General features: G+C 39.2%; 1 protein-coding gene across 5 annotated transcripts in view; it reads left to right on the top strand.

Annotated features, from left to right (window-relative positions):
* The window catches only part of bach2b (BTB and CNC homology 1, basic leucine zipper transcription factor 2b), a 119442-nt gene that overhangs the window by 89380 nt on the left and 11793 nt on the right, over positions 1 to 18269 (top strand). For all 5 annotated transcript variants that reach the window (XM_048206757.1, XM_048206755.1, XM_048206758.1 and 2 more), the window contains one exon: positions 10971 to 12464. In XM_048206757.1, the coding sequence (XP_048062714.1) occupies positions 10971 to 12464 (1494 nt within the window). The remainder of the gene's footprint in view (positions 1 to 10970; positions 12465 to 18269) is intronic.

The raw sequence follows: 18269 nt of genomic DNA, 5'->3' as shown, positions 1-18269 counted from the left end.
TGAGACTGTACTTCTGAAGGGCCTGTTAGGATTGGAAAAGAGATTACCTTTCCTTGAACTCTCGAGTAATTTAACACACTTGCTGTTACTCCAATGTTTTGTCGTGTACTATGATAAATCATGGCAGGTTCATTGTTCCTGATAAGCAGTAAATATACCAATGAAGGTTAAGTGATTTAGGTAACACTTTCCATGCAATAAGGTTTAATTCAAGTCAAGTGAGCTTTATTCTTTAACATTAGTTAATGCATTCGGTATAATGAATTAACAATGAATTATATCATTCAAAATTCTGGACTCTGTACTTTTTCTTTTTTTTTTTAAAGAAATTATACTTTAATTCAGCAAGGATGCATTAAACTGATCAAAAGTGATAGTAAAGACATTTATAATGTTACAAAATATTTCTGTTTCAAATAAATACAGTTCTTTTAAACTTCCTATTCATCAAAGAATATACAAAAATGTTAAGCAGCACAACTGTTTCTTGAGCAGCAGTAAAATTCAGCTTTGCCTTCAGAATCAATTACTTTTTAACATATTCAAATAGAAAAGGGTTATTTTTAATTGTAATAATACATAAATATATATACATTTTTAACATTTCAAGTTGTATAAATTAACGTAAGCTAAATATATGAAAATGAATTAACAATAAACAATAGTATGTTTATTTAATTATTTATAGCAATTGACACAACCTGAATTAAAACATTTAATTTATAAATAGGTATTGTTAAAGGGATAGTTCACACAAAAATGAAAATTTGATGTTTATCTGCTTACCCCCAGCGCATCCAAGATGTAGGTGTCTTTGTTTCTTCAGTAGCACACAAATGATGATTTTTAACTGCAACCGCTGCCGTCTGTCAGTGGTATAATGCAAGTCAGTGGGAACTTGGACTATAAGAGTAAATAAAACAAGACAGACAAGTCCAAATTAAACCCTGCGGCTCGTGACGACACATTGATGTCCTAAGACACGAAACGATTGGTTTGTGCGATAAACCGAACAGTATTTATATAATTTTTTAACTCTAATACACCACTATGTCCAACCGTGTTCAGCATTCGCTTAGTGAGGTCTAATCGCGCTCTGACAGCGGCAGTGATGTCTCGTGCATATACTTCAGTGAGAGCGAGACATCACTGCCGTTGTCAGAGCACGATCAAACCAAACGAATCGAGTGATGAATGCCGTTGGACATAGTGGTGTATTAGAGGTAAAAAATGATATAAATACTGTTCGGTTTCTCGCACAAACCGATCGTTTCTTGTCTTAGGACATCAATGTGTCGTCACGAGCTGCAGGGTTTAATTTGGATTTGTCTAAGCAAGTTTTATTTACTCTTATTGTAGAAGTTCCCATCCATTAGCATTATTTGACTGACAGACGGCAACGGTTGGAGTTAATCATCATTTGTGGTCTACTGAAGAAACAAAGTCACCTACATCTTGGATGCTCTGGGGGTAAGCAGATAAACATCAAATTTTCATTTTTGGGTGAACTATCCCTTTAATTGTTATTAGTGTGCCTAACCTTTTTTCTAAACTTTTACCATAATTTGTTTACTTTTACATGTTCTTTGCATTTTTGTAGAATTATATTTTTATGGCTTGTTTTATTTTATCCTCTCTCAGACTGTTGAATTGAAATGTTTTTGTTACTGAACTTTTATAACTTTTATAAGTGCTCAACTTCTGTGCCGCTAGCAGCACAAAACAAATTGTACTGTTTCCAAACAGGTTTCTCAAACACACCCCTGTTAGCAATTTGTTGGACCATATCATACTGAAAATGTCACATTTGAAAGAAAGGCTAAATGTTTAACCAGTGTTACGGTTAATTGGTGGTACACACAAACATAGTGAGAGGCTTTTGAGCAGGTCAGGACCTGGCTGGGACAGTCGAGTGTTAATCCTGAGGGATAGAGCAGGTCAGAGAGGAAATAACAGACTACATGAATGCCATCACGAGACTATCACACATTTGCAGCCTATCATGCAGATGGAGGGAGATCTGTCTTCTATCACAGCCGGGGGGGGTTGGGCAGCGAGGGAAAGCCAGCAAGAGAGGAAGTCCGTCTGTTAAATGGCAATCTCAGTAGGAAGAGAAATGACTCGAGAACAGGGAAATAAGAGTGTAAGGCCATAAAGAGTCTTAAAGGCCAAAAGTTGCAGCGATGTCTAGCTTTTAAGGACAGCAAGGTCGTGTCCTTTTCTCTGTCTGGTTGTGTATCGTAAACCTCATTTTGAGAGGATTATCCAGGAGAGTATCTGATTTAATCCATCGCACTAGGGAGGGCCAACTCTAAATCTGTCAAGTGTTTACCGTCTGCTTGTGACTTTGTGTGTGTACATGTGTGAGATAAATGAATTTAGGCACCTTAGACGCACATCATATCTGTATCTGAAAACAATGTTTCACAATTAACTTTACTTTTTAGCTTTTTTCCGGTTACTTTTAACCAACTAGTTCCAAAGTATTTGTGTGTGTACTGAAGTGTGTGTGTGTGTGTGTGTGTGTTTTCTTGGTAAACCCTGCTTTATGGGGACCAGAAGGATAATACCAGTCATTTTTGACCTTGTGGGGAATTTTTTTATTTTTTTTTATTTTTTTGGTCTCCATGAGGAAAACAGTTTATAAATCATACAAAATAATGTTTTTTTTTGAAAATGTAAAAATGCAGAAAGTTTTGTGTAGGGTTAGAGTTAGGGGATAAAATATACAGTTTGTATAGTATAAAAATCATTGTCTATGGAAAGTCCCCATAAAACATGAAAACCCAAATGTGTGTCGATGTATAAGATGTCCACAATAAAGAAAATAGTGAAAAAAGTGAAATTAAAAGGAAATATTTTTTTTCACGTTGGACACATAATTGTGATTATGTGGATAAAAATGTGCAAATATTAAAGGGATAGTTCACCCAAAAATGAAAATTTGATGTTTATCTGCTTACCCCCAGCGCATCCAAGATGTAGGTGACTTTGTTTCTTCAGTAGAACACAAATGATGATTTTTAACTGCAACCGTTGCCGTCTGTCAGTCAAATAATGCTAGTGGATGGGAACTTCTACTATAAGAGTAAATAAAACTTGCATAGACAAGTCCAAATTAAACCCTGCGGATCATGACGACACATTGATGTCCTAAGACACGAAACGATCAGTTTGTGCGAGAAACCGAACAGTATTTATATCATTTTTTAATTCTAATAACACCACTATGTCCAACCGCGTTCAGCATTCGCTTAGTGAGGTCTGATCGCGCTCTGACAGCGGCAGTAATGTCTCGCGCATATACTTCAATGAGGGCGAGACATCACTGCCACTGTCAGAGTGCGATCAGACCTTACTAACGAGTGCTGAATGCGGTTGGACATGGTGGTGTATTAGAGGTAAAAAATGATATAAATACTGTTCGGTTTCTCGCACAAACCGATCGTTGCGTGTCTTAGGATATAAATGTGTCGTCACGATCCGCAAGGTTTAATTTGGACTTGTCTATGCAAGTTTTATTTACTCTTATAGTAGAAGTTCCCATCCACTAGCATTATTTGACTGACAGACGGCAACGGTTGCAGTTAAAAAATCATCATTTGTGTTCTACTGAAGAAACAAAGTCACCTACATCTTGGATGCGCTGGGGGTAAGCAGATAAACATCAAATTTTCATTTTTGGGTGAACTTTCCCTTTAATAAGTAGTGAAGCAGTACTGTTAAAATATTTTTTTTTCTAAATTATAATAAAATGTAATGGCAAATTATTCTTTTTTTTTTTAAGAATTTTATTATATTAATGAGTTGTGATTGATCATTGTGTTATCTGGACAGTCATATTACCCTGATATTTTTTATGTCTCATAAAATAAGCAAAAACTAAAGAAAAAAACAAAAAAGCTAAAAAATATAATTAAAAAAAACTATAAAAAATGAGCATCAGGTTAATTATCTTTAATTAATTTATTTTTGTTTGACATTTTCTTTCTTTTTATGCAGCATTAAAACGTTAAAATGATGTACTGCCACCTTAAAACGTGGTATTTTTGGCATTTTTAAAGGTCTGTGTTTCAAAACCTACTGATCTGCCTTCTTAGAACAATCTTGTTTGAACAATCAAATTGCCTATAAAAATTCCTAAAAATGCTGTCTCAGTAGGTTCTAAAGCACAGTCAATAAACGCCCTTACCGTAGCCCTGCATATTCCAGTTCAGTGCGAGCGTGACTTTGTGCTGCACCGTGTCTCATTTATCTGTGTCTGCATGTGGAGTTTAATGTCAGGTTAGTCAGCAGATTTCATATCGCAGGCCCCCGTCTTCAGTAAAGGTTTTGTATTTTTCAGACACCCTGTAAAGTATTCGCTACATTGTCATGCGGATCTTTGCCTCATTAACATTCATGACATGCAGGAATTTGCCGGAGCGAATTTACATAAATTAGCCGTCTCTGCTACTGAGAGGGGAAATGCAGAAGATCAAAGAGAGAGGGAATGAATGAACGAGAGGGCAGGTGTGAGGGGTTTATGGCATTCCGTGACCTTTTTATGGATGGAATCGCTTGGCACATTTCCCGAATAGTCAGGAGTTGTCAGGATGTATGATGTACAATTCATGTAATTTCCTGCTTTGTAACAATATGACCCTTTTGAGGCCCAGTGAGGGGAGAATAGTCTGTAGTCGGAATTAGCATAAATGTCCCAGATCTGTCGTGGAGATAAATTTGCTCCTTTGTCTGTTTCCCACATAATAAATGTTGTTAACAGGTCCAGAGGCTCATATGTCAAAGTCTGTCCCCTAATGAGCTGCAATTGTGCTTTATTTTTCCTCTTCTGTGAGCAACTCTCTTTTGTTGTTTGTATTCGTAGTGCAACACAGTTAAAGTGATAGTTCACTCAAAAATGAAAGTTGCGTCATCATTCACTCAACCTCACGCCAAAATATTTTTAGTCGAATCTTTTAATTTAATCGGTCATTTCAATTCTCAAACCTTTCTGAATGATTTGTTTATAACTCACTGACTCGATCCAGTTTAACAGATTAACAGCATCTTTCCAGGCTAAATTTTAGTCCTTTGACATGAGGGTAAGTGAATAATGAATGAATTTTTATTTTTTAGGTGTTATACCTTTAAGCCTTTGTCTCAGACCATATCACCCATCCCCCATCCATTTTAACCCCTCCACCTTTTTATTCCTTCTCTTTGTTTTCACATTTCCATCTCTCCATGCTCTTCATTCTCTCACTCCCTCTTTACTTTCTTTCTTTTTGTCCACACACCTCATCTCTCTTTCCATCAGGCTGATGGTGTGTGTCATAGAGACACTTGTAGTAGCTTCACAGATGGCGCAGCCGATGCTGCCGCTGCAGCCTGTGACTGTCTGCTGATGTCAGCTGAAAAACACATTTCAGCACATTTTTCCCCAGCAGAGAGAGCTGTTTGTCAGCCATAGCTTCTCCATACCTTCACACCCCCCCCCAACATCACTGTCTCTCTCCACCTTCAGTCACAACCTGGAATGTCCAATTGGATCTGAGCCCATCAAAGAGCACTAGAGCTTGGCAGTATAGCTCGAATGTAGATATTTTTCAACTTTTTGATGATGGTCAATATATTTTCTAATTATCGATGTATTTTTTTTAGCCAAGGACATTTAAAATGTAACTAAAACAGCAAAAATCAAAGCATGTTTTCCATACCGTTTCTCCCAAATGAACACTAGGAAGAATACTGAATCGGTTTCATTTAAATGCACCAATACAACAACAGCAATTGACAGTTTGATTCAGACTGATTCTTGGTAATTAATCAAACTCTAATGTCATTTTTGCTACTGAAGCTTAAATAATGTTAAAATAATGGATGAATTGCATTAAATAACCGCAATGTTCACAATGTTAATTTTATATCTCCAGCAAAATGATCATGAATATATTGCGAATATTCACTCATTTAAGGGTGTTGATTGATATTTGTATGAAAAGGCTCCACTGACTTTAAAACAATCCACTGTATGTTTGAACGAAATCTCTCCCTCTTTCTCGTTTCTCTTTCTTTCTCTCCTAAGTGGACACACTTCCTATCATAGAGCCATGATCATCCCATTCACACACATGCACACTCTATATACGATCCTCCCCCACACCCATACACTGTACACACATACAATACACACACTAGCACACACCATCCCCCACAAAGATTACGAGTCAGCAGCTTCCTCTCAGCAGTGACTGATTGGCGCTGTTGTGTTGCCAGCGGGCAGATGAGCCTCTTTTCTCTCTATCTCTCTCTCTGTACTATAATGCGTCTACTGGACACAGACAGCCCCGGATGACTCAGAGTCAGTAGTCATCAGTTTTGTTTGTGTGCATATTTGTGGATGCAATAGAATCCTTTGTTTGTGTATATGATTGGATAAGTATGATATCTCTGAAGGAGATTATTCATTGTAATCTTTTCTTGAAGATTTGATGTGTTCTTCGTTCTGCTCTTTATTGAATGGAAGTCTATACATTTGAAGATTATCGTACATCATTACACTGGAATGCTTGATTCGGATTTAGTCAATCACAGCATTTCACAGTCAAATGTTTTTTTTTTATAATGACAACCAAACAGTTTACTGTTTTCCCTGGCAACCAGTCTCCTATACTGTGCTGGTTTCATGTCTTTTGCATCATTCTGTGGTATCTTTCTTCTCACTGATTTAAATCATTTGGACTTAAATCAGTATTTCATGTCCATTTATTTATTTGAAAAATAGCCATGTAATAAGAAGGATAATGTACAGTCAGCTGACCATTATCACAAAATAAATCCCTTTAGGAAGATTCTGCTCATGTTGTATGGTATAGACTATCCTGTTAACTGTAAATTATATGTTATATTAGAGCAGAGAATATATTTCTTATTTTGTTTTTATTTCAAATTTACATTTAAAGGGTTCATCCAAAAATTACTCCCCCTCAAGTCATTCCAATCTCGCCATAAGACCTTCGTTCATCTTCAGAAAACAAATTAAGATATTTTTCAGGAAATCCGAGAGGTTTTTTTTTTTATCCCCCATAGAAAGCAACATAATTGCCACATTCAACATCCAGAAAAGTAGTAAAGACATGGTTAAAATAGTTAACGTGACTGCAGTGGTTCAAACTTAATTTTATGAAGTGATGAGAATATTTTTTGTGAACAAAAACAAAACAAAAAATATAGCTGCAAGCAGCAATTACGGGGCCAAGCACAAAAGCGGCACAACAAGCCAGCCAACATGGCTGGGAGCATCAGACTAACTGCAACAGTGAGCAATTAAAGACCTATTAGGATCATTTTAGTCAAAAGAGCTGAAAAATGATCGAAAATGAGGATTTACTGGTTCATCACTTTCGACCAATAGGTGGCGCAGTGTCCAAATTGTTGTGGTATGGTCAGAGTGAGGTGACAATGACACTTGCAAAGTTTGGTGTCAATATGTCAAAGCACTGAAGAGATACAGCTTCAAGAGTCGTTTTTGCATCATTCCTCAAATTCTTTGCTCTGGTAAACGAAAATGGTTTGACATATCGACTTGAAATCCATAACTTTTTGTCGGCATGGTCTGAAGATGACACGGTTCAATTTTGGTGAAAATCGGAGCAACGGTCTAGGAGGAGTTCGAAAAAGTAGTATCTATGTTCTCAGCATGATCAAAGGAATCTACTGAGACCAGTTTCATTACAATTGGTGAATACAGTCAAAAGTTATTAACATTTTTGTACATTTTGTTATAACTTTTGACCACAAGGTGGTGCTGGTCCGAATCTTCTCAGGCTCCTTCAGGACATTGTGCTGATGACCCATACCGAGTTTCGTAATGATACGCTAATGCGTTCGTAAAATACAGCATTTTAGCACAAAATTCAAAATGGCCGACGGCCAAAATGGCCGAAGTGGGAAAATTGGACATCATTCGACTCGGCATGATTCCCCGAATCCAACGAGACCAAATTTATGATTTTTGGACAAACCCATCAGAAGTTATAAGCAAAAATAACCATTTTTCATATCTCCGCACCAGTAGGTGGCGCTGCACCGAAACACTGCATGGTGCCTCAGGTCATGCTTGTGATGCAATCGATTCGGCTTGAGCCAAGGAATCAGAGGAAAAAATAATTTTGTTTCTAGCCCTTATGGTTCAAAAGTTATTAACATAAACATAAGTGCAACTTTGGACAGCTGGTGGCGCTAGAGGGATTGAGTTAGAGACTCCAAATTTGCTATGGACATAGATCAGACTGTCCTCTAACTGTGTGCCAAATTTCATAACTTTCCCGCAAGCGGTTCTATGGGCTGCCATAGACTTCAAGAGCGGAAGAAGAAGAAGAAGAATAAGCGTACGGAACGCCAACAATAACAATAGGTGCCTAAGCACCTTCGGTGCTTGGCCCCTAATAATGACTTAATTCAATAATATCCTCTCTTCTGTGTCATTCGTGTTCACAATGCCACCGGCGAGAGCGTCAAAGAGACAGGAAGTCATTCATTTTCAATGTGAGCCGGTGGTGAGCTCCGGCAAGAGCGGCGCGGCGCATCTTGGGCGGTGAGAGCGTCGAGGAGAGTTGAAGTCAGGTCAACTTTATGGTAATGGACTATGACGTGGTTCGGCAGCAACCAATCAGAATGTAGAGGTCCTCGCTTGAGAGGATTCCGATTGGTTGCCACAACTTGTCATTTACTTTGACCCTCCCACCGGCGGCGGTTTGAACGCAATGTACAGCGTTGTTGGCAGGGCAGCCAGGGGGAATTTTGACGCTCTCGCCGGCGGCGGTGTGAACGCACTGTTGTACACTGTTTACGCTCAGCGCTTCTAGGTTCTATGTCAGAACGCCGGCTCAGTATTGGCTGAGGCTGTTCACGTGAGCAGTACGACACATTTGTGTGATGCTGACACAGGTGCTGGCCAATAATGAGTTGGTGTTCGGATGTAAACATGGAAGCGCTGAACTGCGTTCACTGCGTCAACTCATCGCTTCATGACATTAAGGTTGAAAGTGAACTATTTTAATGTCTTTAGTACCTTTCTGGACCTTAAAAGTGGTGGTTAAATTGCTGTCTATGGATGAGTCAGATACCCCTTGGATTTCATCCAAAACATTTAAAACCCAAGCCCAAAGTTTAACATTGTGCTTGTTCTGCTTTTCATACACTAGATTTCCTTCTGAATATATTCAGATATAGTTGGTGATTAATACAGTTAACATTCAAGTGTTATTTTTAAAACTAAACTATTACATTTCCTCAAAAGGTTGTACATGAAAGGAGGCTTGAAATGATACTAAAGAATTCTTGGAATGAGCACTTTTGTTTTTGATTTTGCTATAATGAAGACGTCAGTCAGCTTAATCAGAAGTCTTTCACTCAGTGTAAGAGTGTGTATGTTGTGTGTGTCTGATTTGTTTCACATTCCCCACACTATAGCAATCAGCTGTGCTTTGATTCATTGTAACAGAAAAGGCTAATGTAACCTCAGTCTTGGGTTTTCCCTCCATGCCTTTGCCCTGACTGTAAATAGAATCCCCATGTTTTTTCCAAATGGAAAAATCTACAAAACAAATTCTATGGTTCTGGTTTTATAGTAGGAAAGAAATGATCTGCACTCCATTCTAACCACAAGAAAAGTCTGATGATATAATCTATGAAGAGTTAGCTGTTTGTCCCTATCAACAAAAGAAACAAACTCATAGTAAACAGTGTCTTGTCCTCATTCATTGAACATAAAGTGTTGATCTCATTCCCTCTCATCTATGAGCACAAGTTCACTTGTGCTGTTGAGCACTTTACGTAATAGAGGGAGAAGAGAGAGCGTTTTGTGGACTGAACAATGCTGGCCCAGATCAAAGTCCAGCCATTGTAATGTGTCTGAGAATGAAGAAAACCTACATCGATGTCTGTCCATGACGTTTTGACTCTAGCATAGCACAGGCAGAGTCTGACTCACTGTCAGAGAAAGAACAAAATCCAGGGGTCTCAAAATTTTAATAGTTGTTTTGATGTCTAAATCTATTTTGTGAAATTATTTACTCAGCTGCCATGATAATAAGTCTTAAATTATCTTAATTTAGAGGCTTTTCTCTGCAAATATTGATAAATTTGATAATTTGCTTAATTTGGTTTATGAATTAGCATTCCATTAAAATTTTCATTTGACTAACAATTCTAGTTTACAGGTGAGCCTATATAGAGAGTTATATAGAGACTAGGTTTAGAGGTCCCACAAGTTGCTTCACACCTGTGAAAAGAAAAGCTGTGAGCTTGGGTTAAAGTTGCTTCACACCTGTGAAAAGAAAAGCTGTGAGCTTGGGTTATTTTTTTTCCTTGTCTGAATTCACTTACTCATATACGCTAACAGTGTAAAGACCACAATGGGTCAGCCAAGCTTTTGCAGGCTCAGGCATTTACCTAATTATCTAGCATTAGGTCAGATGGAAAGCTTCCATCATCTGTCTGTCTCTCTCTCTCTTTCTCACTCTCTCTCTCTCAGCAGGCTCAGGATAGCTGTAGTAAGGATAAGCCATAAGAGTCCTAGAGCCCATTAGGCTTTAAGGTGCCTCACCTGAGGGATAGATGTGACATTATGTTTACAAACCTGCATGCTTCTACCTGTTGCTGTAATGCCACTTGCAACAAAAAGGGGGCCAAGCTGAACCTAGAGGACTGACTTGGGCAGGGAGTGGAATGTCAGATGTCTTTGTTACATAAATGAGGCTGGTCTCTTGTCTTTACTGACAGACTCCACCTTTTCACATTTTATTTCCCGCTGTATAGAACGTTCGGTGCTGACCTGATAAAAGATTAACTGGCACTTTACAGTGTTTGTTTACGGTCATTTGAGCTGTCTAGTTCTCTCAGCATACTCCAAGTGCCTTGAACAATAGCAGTGCTGATGGTAACATTGGCAATTTCCCCTGTTTTTTCTGTGTGTGTGTCCGCAGGTCAGTGCCCGGGGATTCGCTCCATTGTTACAGTTTGCCTATACGGCTAAGCTGCTGCTCAGCAGAGAAAACATCCAGGAGGTCATCCGCTGTGCTGAATTCCTGCGCATGCACAACCTGGAGGACTCCTGCTTTCGCTTCCTGGAAGCCCAACTCCGCAGCGAGGAGGACGGCCTGCTCCTGTGTCGCAAGATGGCGCCTGAGAGCAATCACTCGGAGGATGAAAGCATGCAACCTGAGTTGCTAACGACAACGACAACTGCAGTGACCCTGTCCGGTTCTCCACGCTCTCGCCGTTGCGCAGAGACCCTGAACTCCTTGCGGCGACCGGACCATGAGCGGCTGGCAGCAACAGAAGATTTCGCTGATGGGCAGATGGACTTTGAGCGACACGGCACCTCAGACCTGCCACGATGCCCTAAGTACAGGAAGTACCAGTGGGCATGCAACAAGCACAATAACGACTCCTCCTCACACACCAGTACCTCAGGTTTTCCAAGCACATTCAAGGAGATGAGCAGGCCAGCAGTGATGCAAATCAAGCAGGAGCCACGCAGCGAGGAAGAGTCCATCTCGCTTTGCCTGTCAGGGGACGAGCAGGACGGAGGTGAAAAGGACGGTGTGGCTGAGATGGAGCTGGATGGTTCCATCGCAGTGGACCAACCAAAATGCAGCAGCAAGTCACCTACCTGCCTAAGAACTCTCTTCAAGAAGGACCTGCCTAGCACACCCCAGCAGCTTTTTGCTAACAGACTCGTCAATGCCCAGGATAAAGGAACCACTCAGGGAGACCACAAAAAAGACTACAGGCCTTCGCTTGGCAATGAGCTTGGCATGCCTGTGGCGTTCCCCAAAGACACTGATGGTTTCCCGCCTGGGCTTTCGTTGAAGTCGGCTTCATGCGATGGTGTGTGTAAGCAAGAGGGGGAGCTGGATCGCCGCAGTGTCATTTTCTCCTCAGGGGCCTGTGACCGACTGGGTACGCCCACCCACTCCCATCCCAGTGGGAACTCATTGGAGAAGGAGCTCTCAGAACACATGCCAAAGGGATTGTGGGCTGGCGCCAGCCAGTCCCTCCCCAGCTCCCAGACCTACTCCCCCAGTACCACAGCCAGTGACCCGCCCCTACTTTGCCGCCAAAGGCCTAATACCAGCTGCCCAGTGCCAATTAAGGTATGCTCGCGATCGCCCCCTTCAGAGACCCGCACCCGGACCTCCAGTTCCTGTTCGTCGTATTCTTACGCTGAGGACGGGAGTGGCGGGTCCCCCTGCAGCCTTCCACAGTTTGAGTTTTCATCCTCGCCTTGCCCCAATGTAACACGGTGTCCCACCGCCGACTCGCAGGAGGCAGGCAGTGGGACAGATACACTCTTTGCACGGGTGCGGCCCAAGATAAAGTGTGAGCAGTCGTATGGAACCAATTCCAGTGATGAGTCAGGGTCCTTTTCGGAGGGGGATAGTGAATCATGTCATGCTCGAGAGCAAGGCCCTGAGGTGAGTCTTACCAATTTCTCTCTCATGTGCTTACCTGTTATCTAACAGTTCCCTCCGTAAGCATACTATGCATCTCATACCCTAGAGTTTATTCATGCAGGAACCAATTAGTGCGCGCAGCCCTCATGCTATTAGAGACTTTCCCTTCCCTTTGATCCCTATTCACTTATTCATTGAATAAAGCTGCTGACTGCTAATGGGCCAATGAACACTGTAATCATTTCCATGTCTGGGCTGACATGAACAGGAATAACTGCAATGATATTACTCTGACCTTTTGTGTGTTGTCTGGGGAAGACTAATATAGTAGTATACAGTGGAGAGGAGCATTCTCGATTTGACAACAAAGTCTAGGTTGCTGTTGTGTAAAGGGAAAGCACAGTAACTACACACTTTGTCAAAAATGAGCTATGACTTAAATTCTGGTCTCTTAGATATGATCTGTCCTGTAACAGAAGTGTTTGGCCTATCCATGCTCAGATTCTGAGAAAGTGTTAAAGGATAGTTCACCTAAAAGCTACAATTCTGTCATCATTTACTCACCTTCATGTTGTTCAAAACCTGTATGACTTTCTTTGTTCAGCAGAACACAACATATGTTATTCTTAAACATGTTTTCCCCATATAATGAAAGTGTTGTTTTTGGACACCATGACACCATGACTCATCATTTCAGTTTTCAGATTTTATGTTTCACAGAAGAAAGAAAGTCATACAGGATTAGAATGACATGAAGGTGAGTACATGATGGCAGAATTGTTGTTTTTGGATGAACCAAATCAAAATTCAATCAAAAACTTTGAAACCCTTTGTGTTTTCCCCTTCGTATGGCAGTGTATGATGCAACAGAATGGAGCAGTGAAGATTACAGTAAAACAGGGCAAAATAGGGCAGTTTAGAATAGGTCAGCAATATATATAGCCCTACATAGACAAAACCGTAATGTACAATGTAACAGAGTAATGCTGAATATGAAAGTTCATTTATATGTTGCTCACATACCATATTACTAATAAGGGGGTGTGGGTCTGCTCTGTGCTGTGATTGGTTAATATCAAGCTATGATTCATAGCCTCATCCTCAGAACATGTTAAAGAGAGAGGAGAAAAGAGAGCCAGACTACATGTGCACACATCAAGCCCCAGTGCTTCCTAAGCTCAAGGGACATGATGCTTCTTTCTAAAGAAAGTGCCCTTTAATAGTGAGTGGCAGAGTCACATGTTATGCTACATTTTGTCAAAGGTTTGATTGATTATTCAAACATCTGGTAGGTGCTGGGTGCAGAAATTTGTCTGCAGAAAGCATTTTTTATTCATCTAAATACTAGAGAAAAAAACAGTAAGTAAGCATCTGTTAGTGATAGTTGTAATCTAACACTGAAAGATGAGAAATTGATTTAAAAAAAAGATTTAGAATGAAGAGAAAGTATGGATAAACACTTGTGTGAAGTTTGCATAGAGCATGTTGTCTAATCTGAATGCGAGTTGAGTTTCACTTGGGATGCTGTATATTTTGAAAGAGTAAAGAAGTATAAAGGAGAAGGAGAGATCTTTATGTTTAGAGACTGGGTATAAGACCTTCAGAAATGCATGTGGGGGCCATGATGGAGAAACTGGTTTGTTGCCATGGTAACCAGAGCACTCAGGAATGAATTGGCCAGTTTTCAGGATTTTGTGCATTGTTTCCGTTTTGTTTGTAAAAGACTTGAGACACACTGCACCCGACCTGCTGGACAAACCAGCTGCTAATGTGTAATTGTCACCTCTCAAAAGCATTCGCCCTCCCCACACACTTACAGTGCATCTGACTCTTCATTTGACTTTTCAGTGGAGCTTTGTATTTCTACTAGTTTACTTTTTCTTTCCAGTTTTAATTCAGAAACAGACCCAAAATCACTTAAAGATTCCTGACTTCACTAAATGGATTCATTTAAAGTACATTGGGGTTGGAATTGTATCTCCAGATGTTCAAAATGAGGGTCAAAACCTCAGATAGCTGCTGAAGTTGAAAACTTTCATGTCACTCTAGTATTTCACACCAGCTTTCAGTTTTCTTCTCAGTTGCATTCTCGTTCATTTTCTCATCTACACCTAACGGTTTCTGTGAAGCTAAGCTGATGGAAGTCTGAGAAATGTACTCAAAATCTCCCTCCTTCCATTCAGAAACTTCATCTCAAGAGCAAATGCTACCTTTCATATATGCTTACATATGCTGTACATTTTTTCCAAGTATGGGCACTTAGTCCACTAGACATGGGTCTAGTTTTTTTTACCCAAGTGTAAAAATATTTTGATCAAAAATAAAGTAAAAAGCTAATATTGTGGAATATTATTACAATTTAATATGTTTTCTATTTTATTATATTTTAAAATGTAATTTATTGCATCATTAGTCCTGTCTTCAGTGTAACATGATCCTTCAGAAATCATTCCAATATGCTGATTTGGGGCTCAAGAAACATTATTATTATATCAATGTTGAAAACAGTTGTGCTGCTTAATATTTTTGTTAAGATTCTTTTAACGTTCAAAAGAACAGCGTTTATTTGAAACAGAAATCTTTTGTAACATTATAAATGTTTTTACTGTCAGTTTTGATCAATTTAATGCATCCTTGTTTAATAAAAGTATTAATTTCTTTAAAAAAAAATCTTACTGACCCCAAACTTTTGAATGGTAGTCTATAGCATAAAGAAAATGGTTGAAATGTGTCAATCAAAATCATGCTTTTAGTTGAAGAAACTCCCATCTTTCTCTCTCTCTCTCTCTCCTAGTGAAATGCAATACAAACACACAGAATTATCAAAGAAGAGACTCAGTCTTTTCTGTGTTTGCACAGCAAATGGCAGGTAAGAGAAAGAGCATGAGAGTTAGAGAGAGAGAGAGAGAGAGAGAGAGAGAGAGAGAAGCAGCACACAAAGAGACAAACACAGTCTCAAAAATAGCTTCAGTCTGCTGCTCGAAACAATGAATTCAGAGGAGGAAGGAAGTTGTTAAACTGCAGGCTAATCATAGTACTAGTGTAGTCCTTCTAGGCCAGTCTAGATACTGGAGTCAAACCAGGTCTTTGAACTTTTCTCTCTGTTTCATGAGTCATAGACAGTATCAATTACCCTCTGAGACCAGCATCAATTCAAACAGGAAGACCTCAGGTCCAAGAATATTCCCATATCATTCTTTTTGAAACCGTCTTGACACCTCAGGAAGATACTGGAGGACTGAAGTCTTAGTGCTTTTAAGGGCAACTCACTCTGACAGTTACCTGAAGATTTCACTGTAGAGACTAACCGGAGAGATTTCAGTAGTTGGGGGCAAAGAAAGGTCCTGAAGTAAAATAACAATGCCCTACTGAGAACGGTTATCATATCTTGAGATCTTTGAGAAGATTTCTCTACCATTTTCTTTACATTTAGTCATTCAGTTACACTGGGTGAAGTATTGATCTCAAAGTCAGTGGGTGTGATCAGAAAAGCCCACAGACGAAAATCTCACTCTCAGTTCTTCATTTTCATTCTTGAAAATCATGGTGCAAGAAGCATTAACCCTTTAGTGAAGCCGCCTGTGTTGCAGGAAGTGAGGAGTGAAGTCAGAACCATTTCTGTTCCTCTCATTCCGTCTTTAAAAGCCAAGCCGCTCTCTCAATATGAGCCGATTGTGGTCTACAAATTATTCGTCAGACGTCGCATTGGTGAGCTGTAAAACCGCACGATTGAAATATGCTCAAGGTGAAAGCTTGAAATATTATGAAAGCTCACTGTTTGTTTGTAGAAGTAGATGCGGATATCACACCTTTTTATTTAATGAATGGATGTCTAGACTGATGTCATAAATAGAGTGTAATTTGCAGTTATGTTGGAATAATGATTATTTATTTTTAAGGGTACATTATCAAAGTCTAGATTGAATTTTTTTACAGTGAGAAATTACTGTTTAGACTTTTCTGTTTTGATTAACTTAGTGATAGACAGATCAGTTGAACAATATTATAATTGGCATTAAAAACATTACCATTCAAAAATTTGGGTTCATTAAGAGTATATGCAAGCAAGAGTCGGTTGTTAGTTGCCAGAAGCACACCAGCTCCAGACAATGACACTTTTTCCCAGTGATATTCTTCTGAGCTTTTCTCTTTTGTAATGTCTTTCAGCCATCTCTCTTTCTACAGTCTTTTTTCAAATCTCCCTCTCTCCTCCCCCATCATGAATGTATACGCCCCCTACTGCTGATTGGCTACAAGTGTGTTGTGGTGCTCGGTCCGATCCACTTTCAACAGCGTTTCTTAGAAATCGCTTAATGCACCTTTAAATTCAATTCGACCTCAACTTTATTTATATTGCACTATTAAAAATAATTGTTGACCAAGGTGCTGTACATTATATCAAGTATCATCAACATTTAGCACCATGTACAACATAAATTTCAAAACAGAACAGACCAGACACAGCACAGATCAGCTACAATTAAAAGCCAAAGAAAAATGATAGGTTTTGTTTTAAAATCATGCAGTGCAGCGGCAGTTCTAATGGAAACAGGTAGGCTGTTCCAAAGTTTCGGTGCAGCAACGGCAAAAGCACGGTCTCCTCACAATTTCAATCTAGCCCGAGGAACATTTATCAGTCTCTGGTTGGATGACTTAAGAGACCTTCAGGATTGTGAATGGATAATAAATTGGACATGTATACAGGAACTGATTCATTTAAGGATTTAAAAACCAACAATAACACTTTAAAATCAATTCTGTAGCGAATTGGGAGCCAATGTAGGGATTTCAGAACCGGACTAATGTGCTCTCATTTATGCACTTCATTAAGGAGCCTAGCAGCTGCATTTTGTACCATCTGCAGATGGTTAAGAGATGCTTGGTTAATAATAAAGGGAATTACAATAGTCAATGCATGGATCACCCTTTTAAAGTCCTTAAAAGAAAGAAATGATTTTACTTTAGCTCTCGAAGATGAAAAAACTAGTTTTGACTACTGCATTAATCTGTTTGTCAAATTTGAGAGCTTTATCAAAAAAAAAAAACACACAAATTCTTCACTAGTGGTGTCACACATGAAGACAAATGTCCAAAATGTAAGCAAGGAGAGCTAGCAGCTTCTGAAGGTTCGGTTTTGCCTTCATTGAGGTATCAAAAAATTTAGGGTTGATCAAAAATGCCAGTAAAGACATTTATAATGTTACAAAAGATTAATAAATGCTGTTCTTTTGAACTTTCTATTCATCAAATAATCCCGAATGTTTACAGTTTTCACAGAAATATTAAGCGGCACAACTGTTTTCAACGTTGGTAACAATGAAATGTTTCTCCTTCAGTTCCTTAGGAAAAAATTAAATCAAAATGATGCAGTTTTTGACATACAGAAAATGTAAATAACAGATATAAAATTATTGTTGATATTGCTCAAATAATTTGGTCTTGGAATAATTGTTGAATAAGAAACGTTAGTATCTTGGGAAATACGAGCACAGTTTGAGACTGCTAAGATCTCCTCTGAAACTGAATCTGATTTTTAGAAGAAAAAATTGAGAAGCTGGAGATTAAACTCTTCATTTGCTCGTCGTTTGATCTCATTGCCGTATAAGAGAAAGAGAACTCATCCTACAAGATGGTGCTTTTTACTCCAGATGTGTTACATTAGGAATTTACCACTGACCTAGACAGGCATTCATACAGGCCATTTATCTTAGGCGTACACATACACGCACAAGCAGACACTTTGGTCCTGATGGGGATGAAGCCCCATGGTGACCACGGACAGGCCCATCACTCCATTAGACAGAGTGAATGTGTGTCCGTCCTGTG

The sequence above is a fragment of the Megalobrama amblycephala genome, linkage group LG11, assembly GCF_018812025.1.
Source record: "Megalobrama amblycephala isolate DHTTF-2021 linkage group LG11, ASM1881202v1, whole genome shotgun sequence".
NCBI lineage: Eukaryota > Metazoa > Chordata > Actinopteri > Cypriniformes > Xenocyprididae > Megalobrama > Megalobrama amblycephala.
The sequence above is the reverse complement of the archived record's forward strand: the minus strand, read 5'-3'. Positions and strand labels throughout refer to the sequence as shown.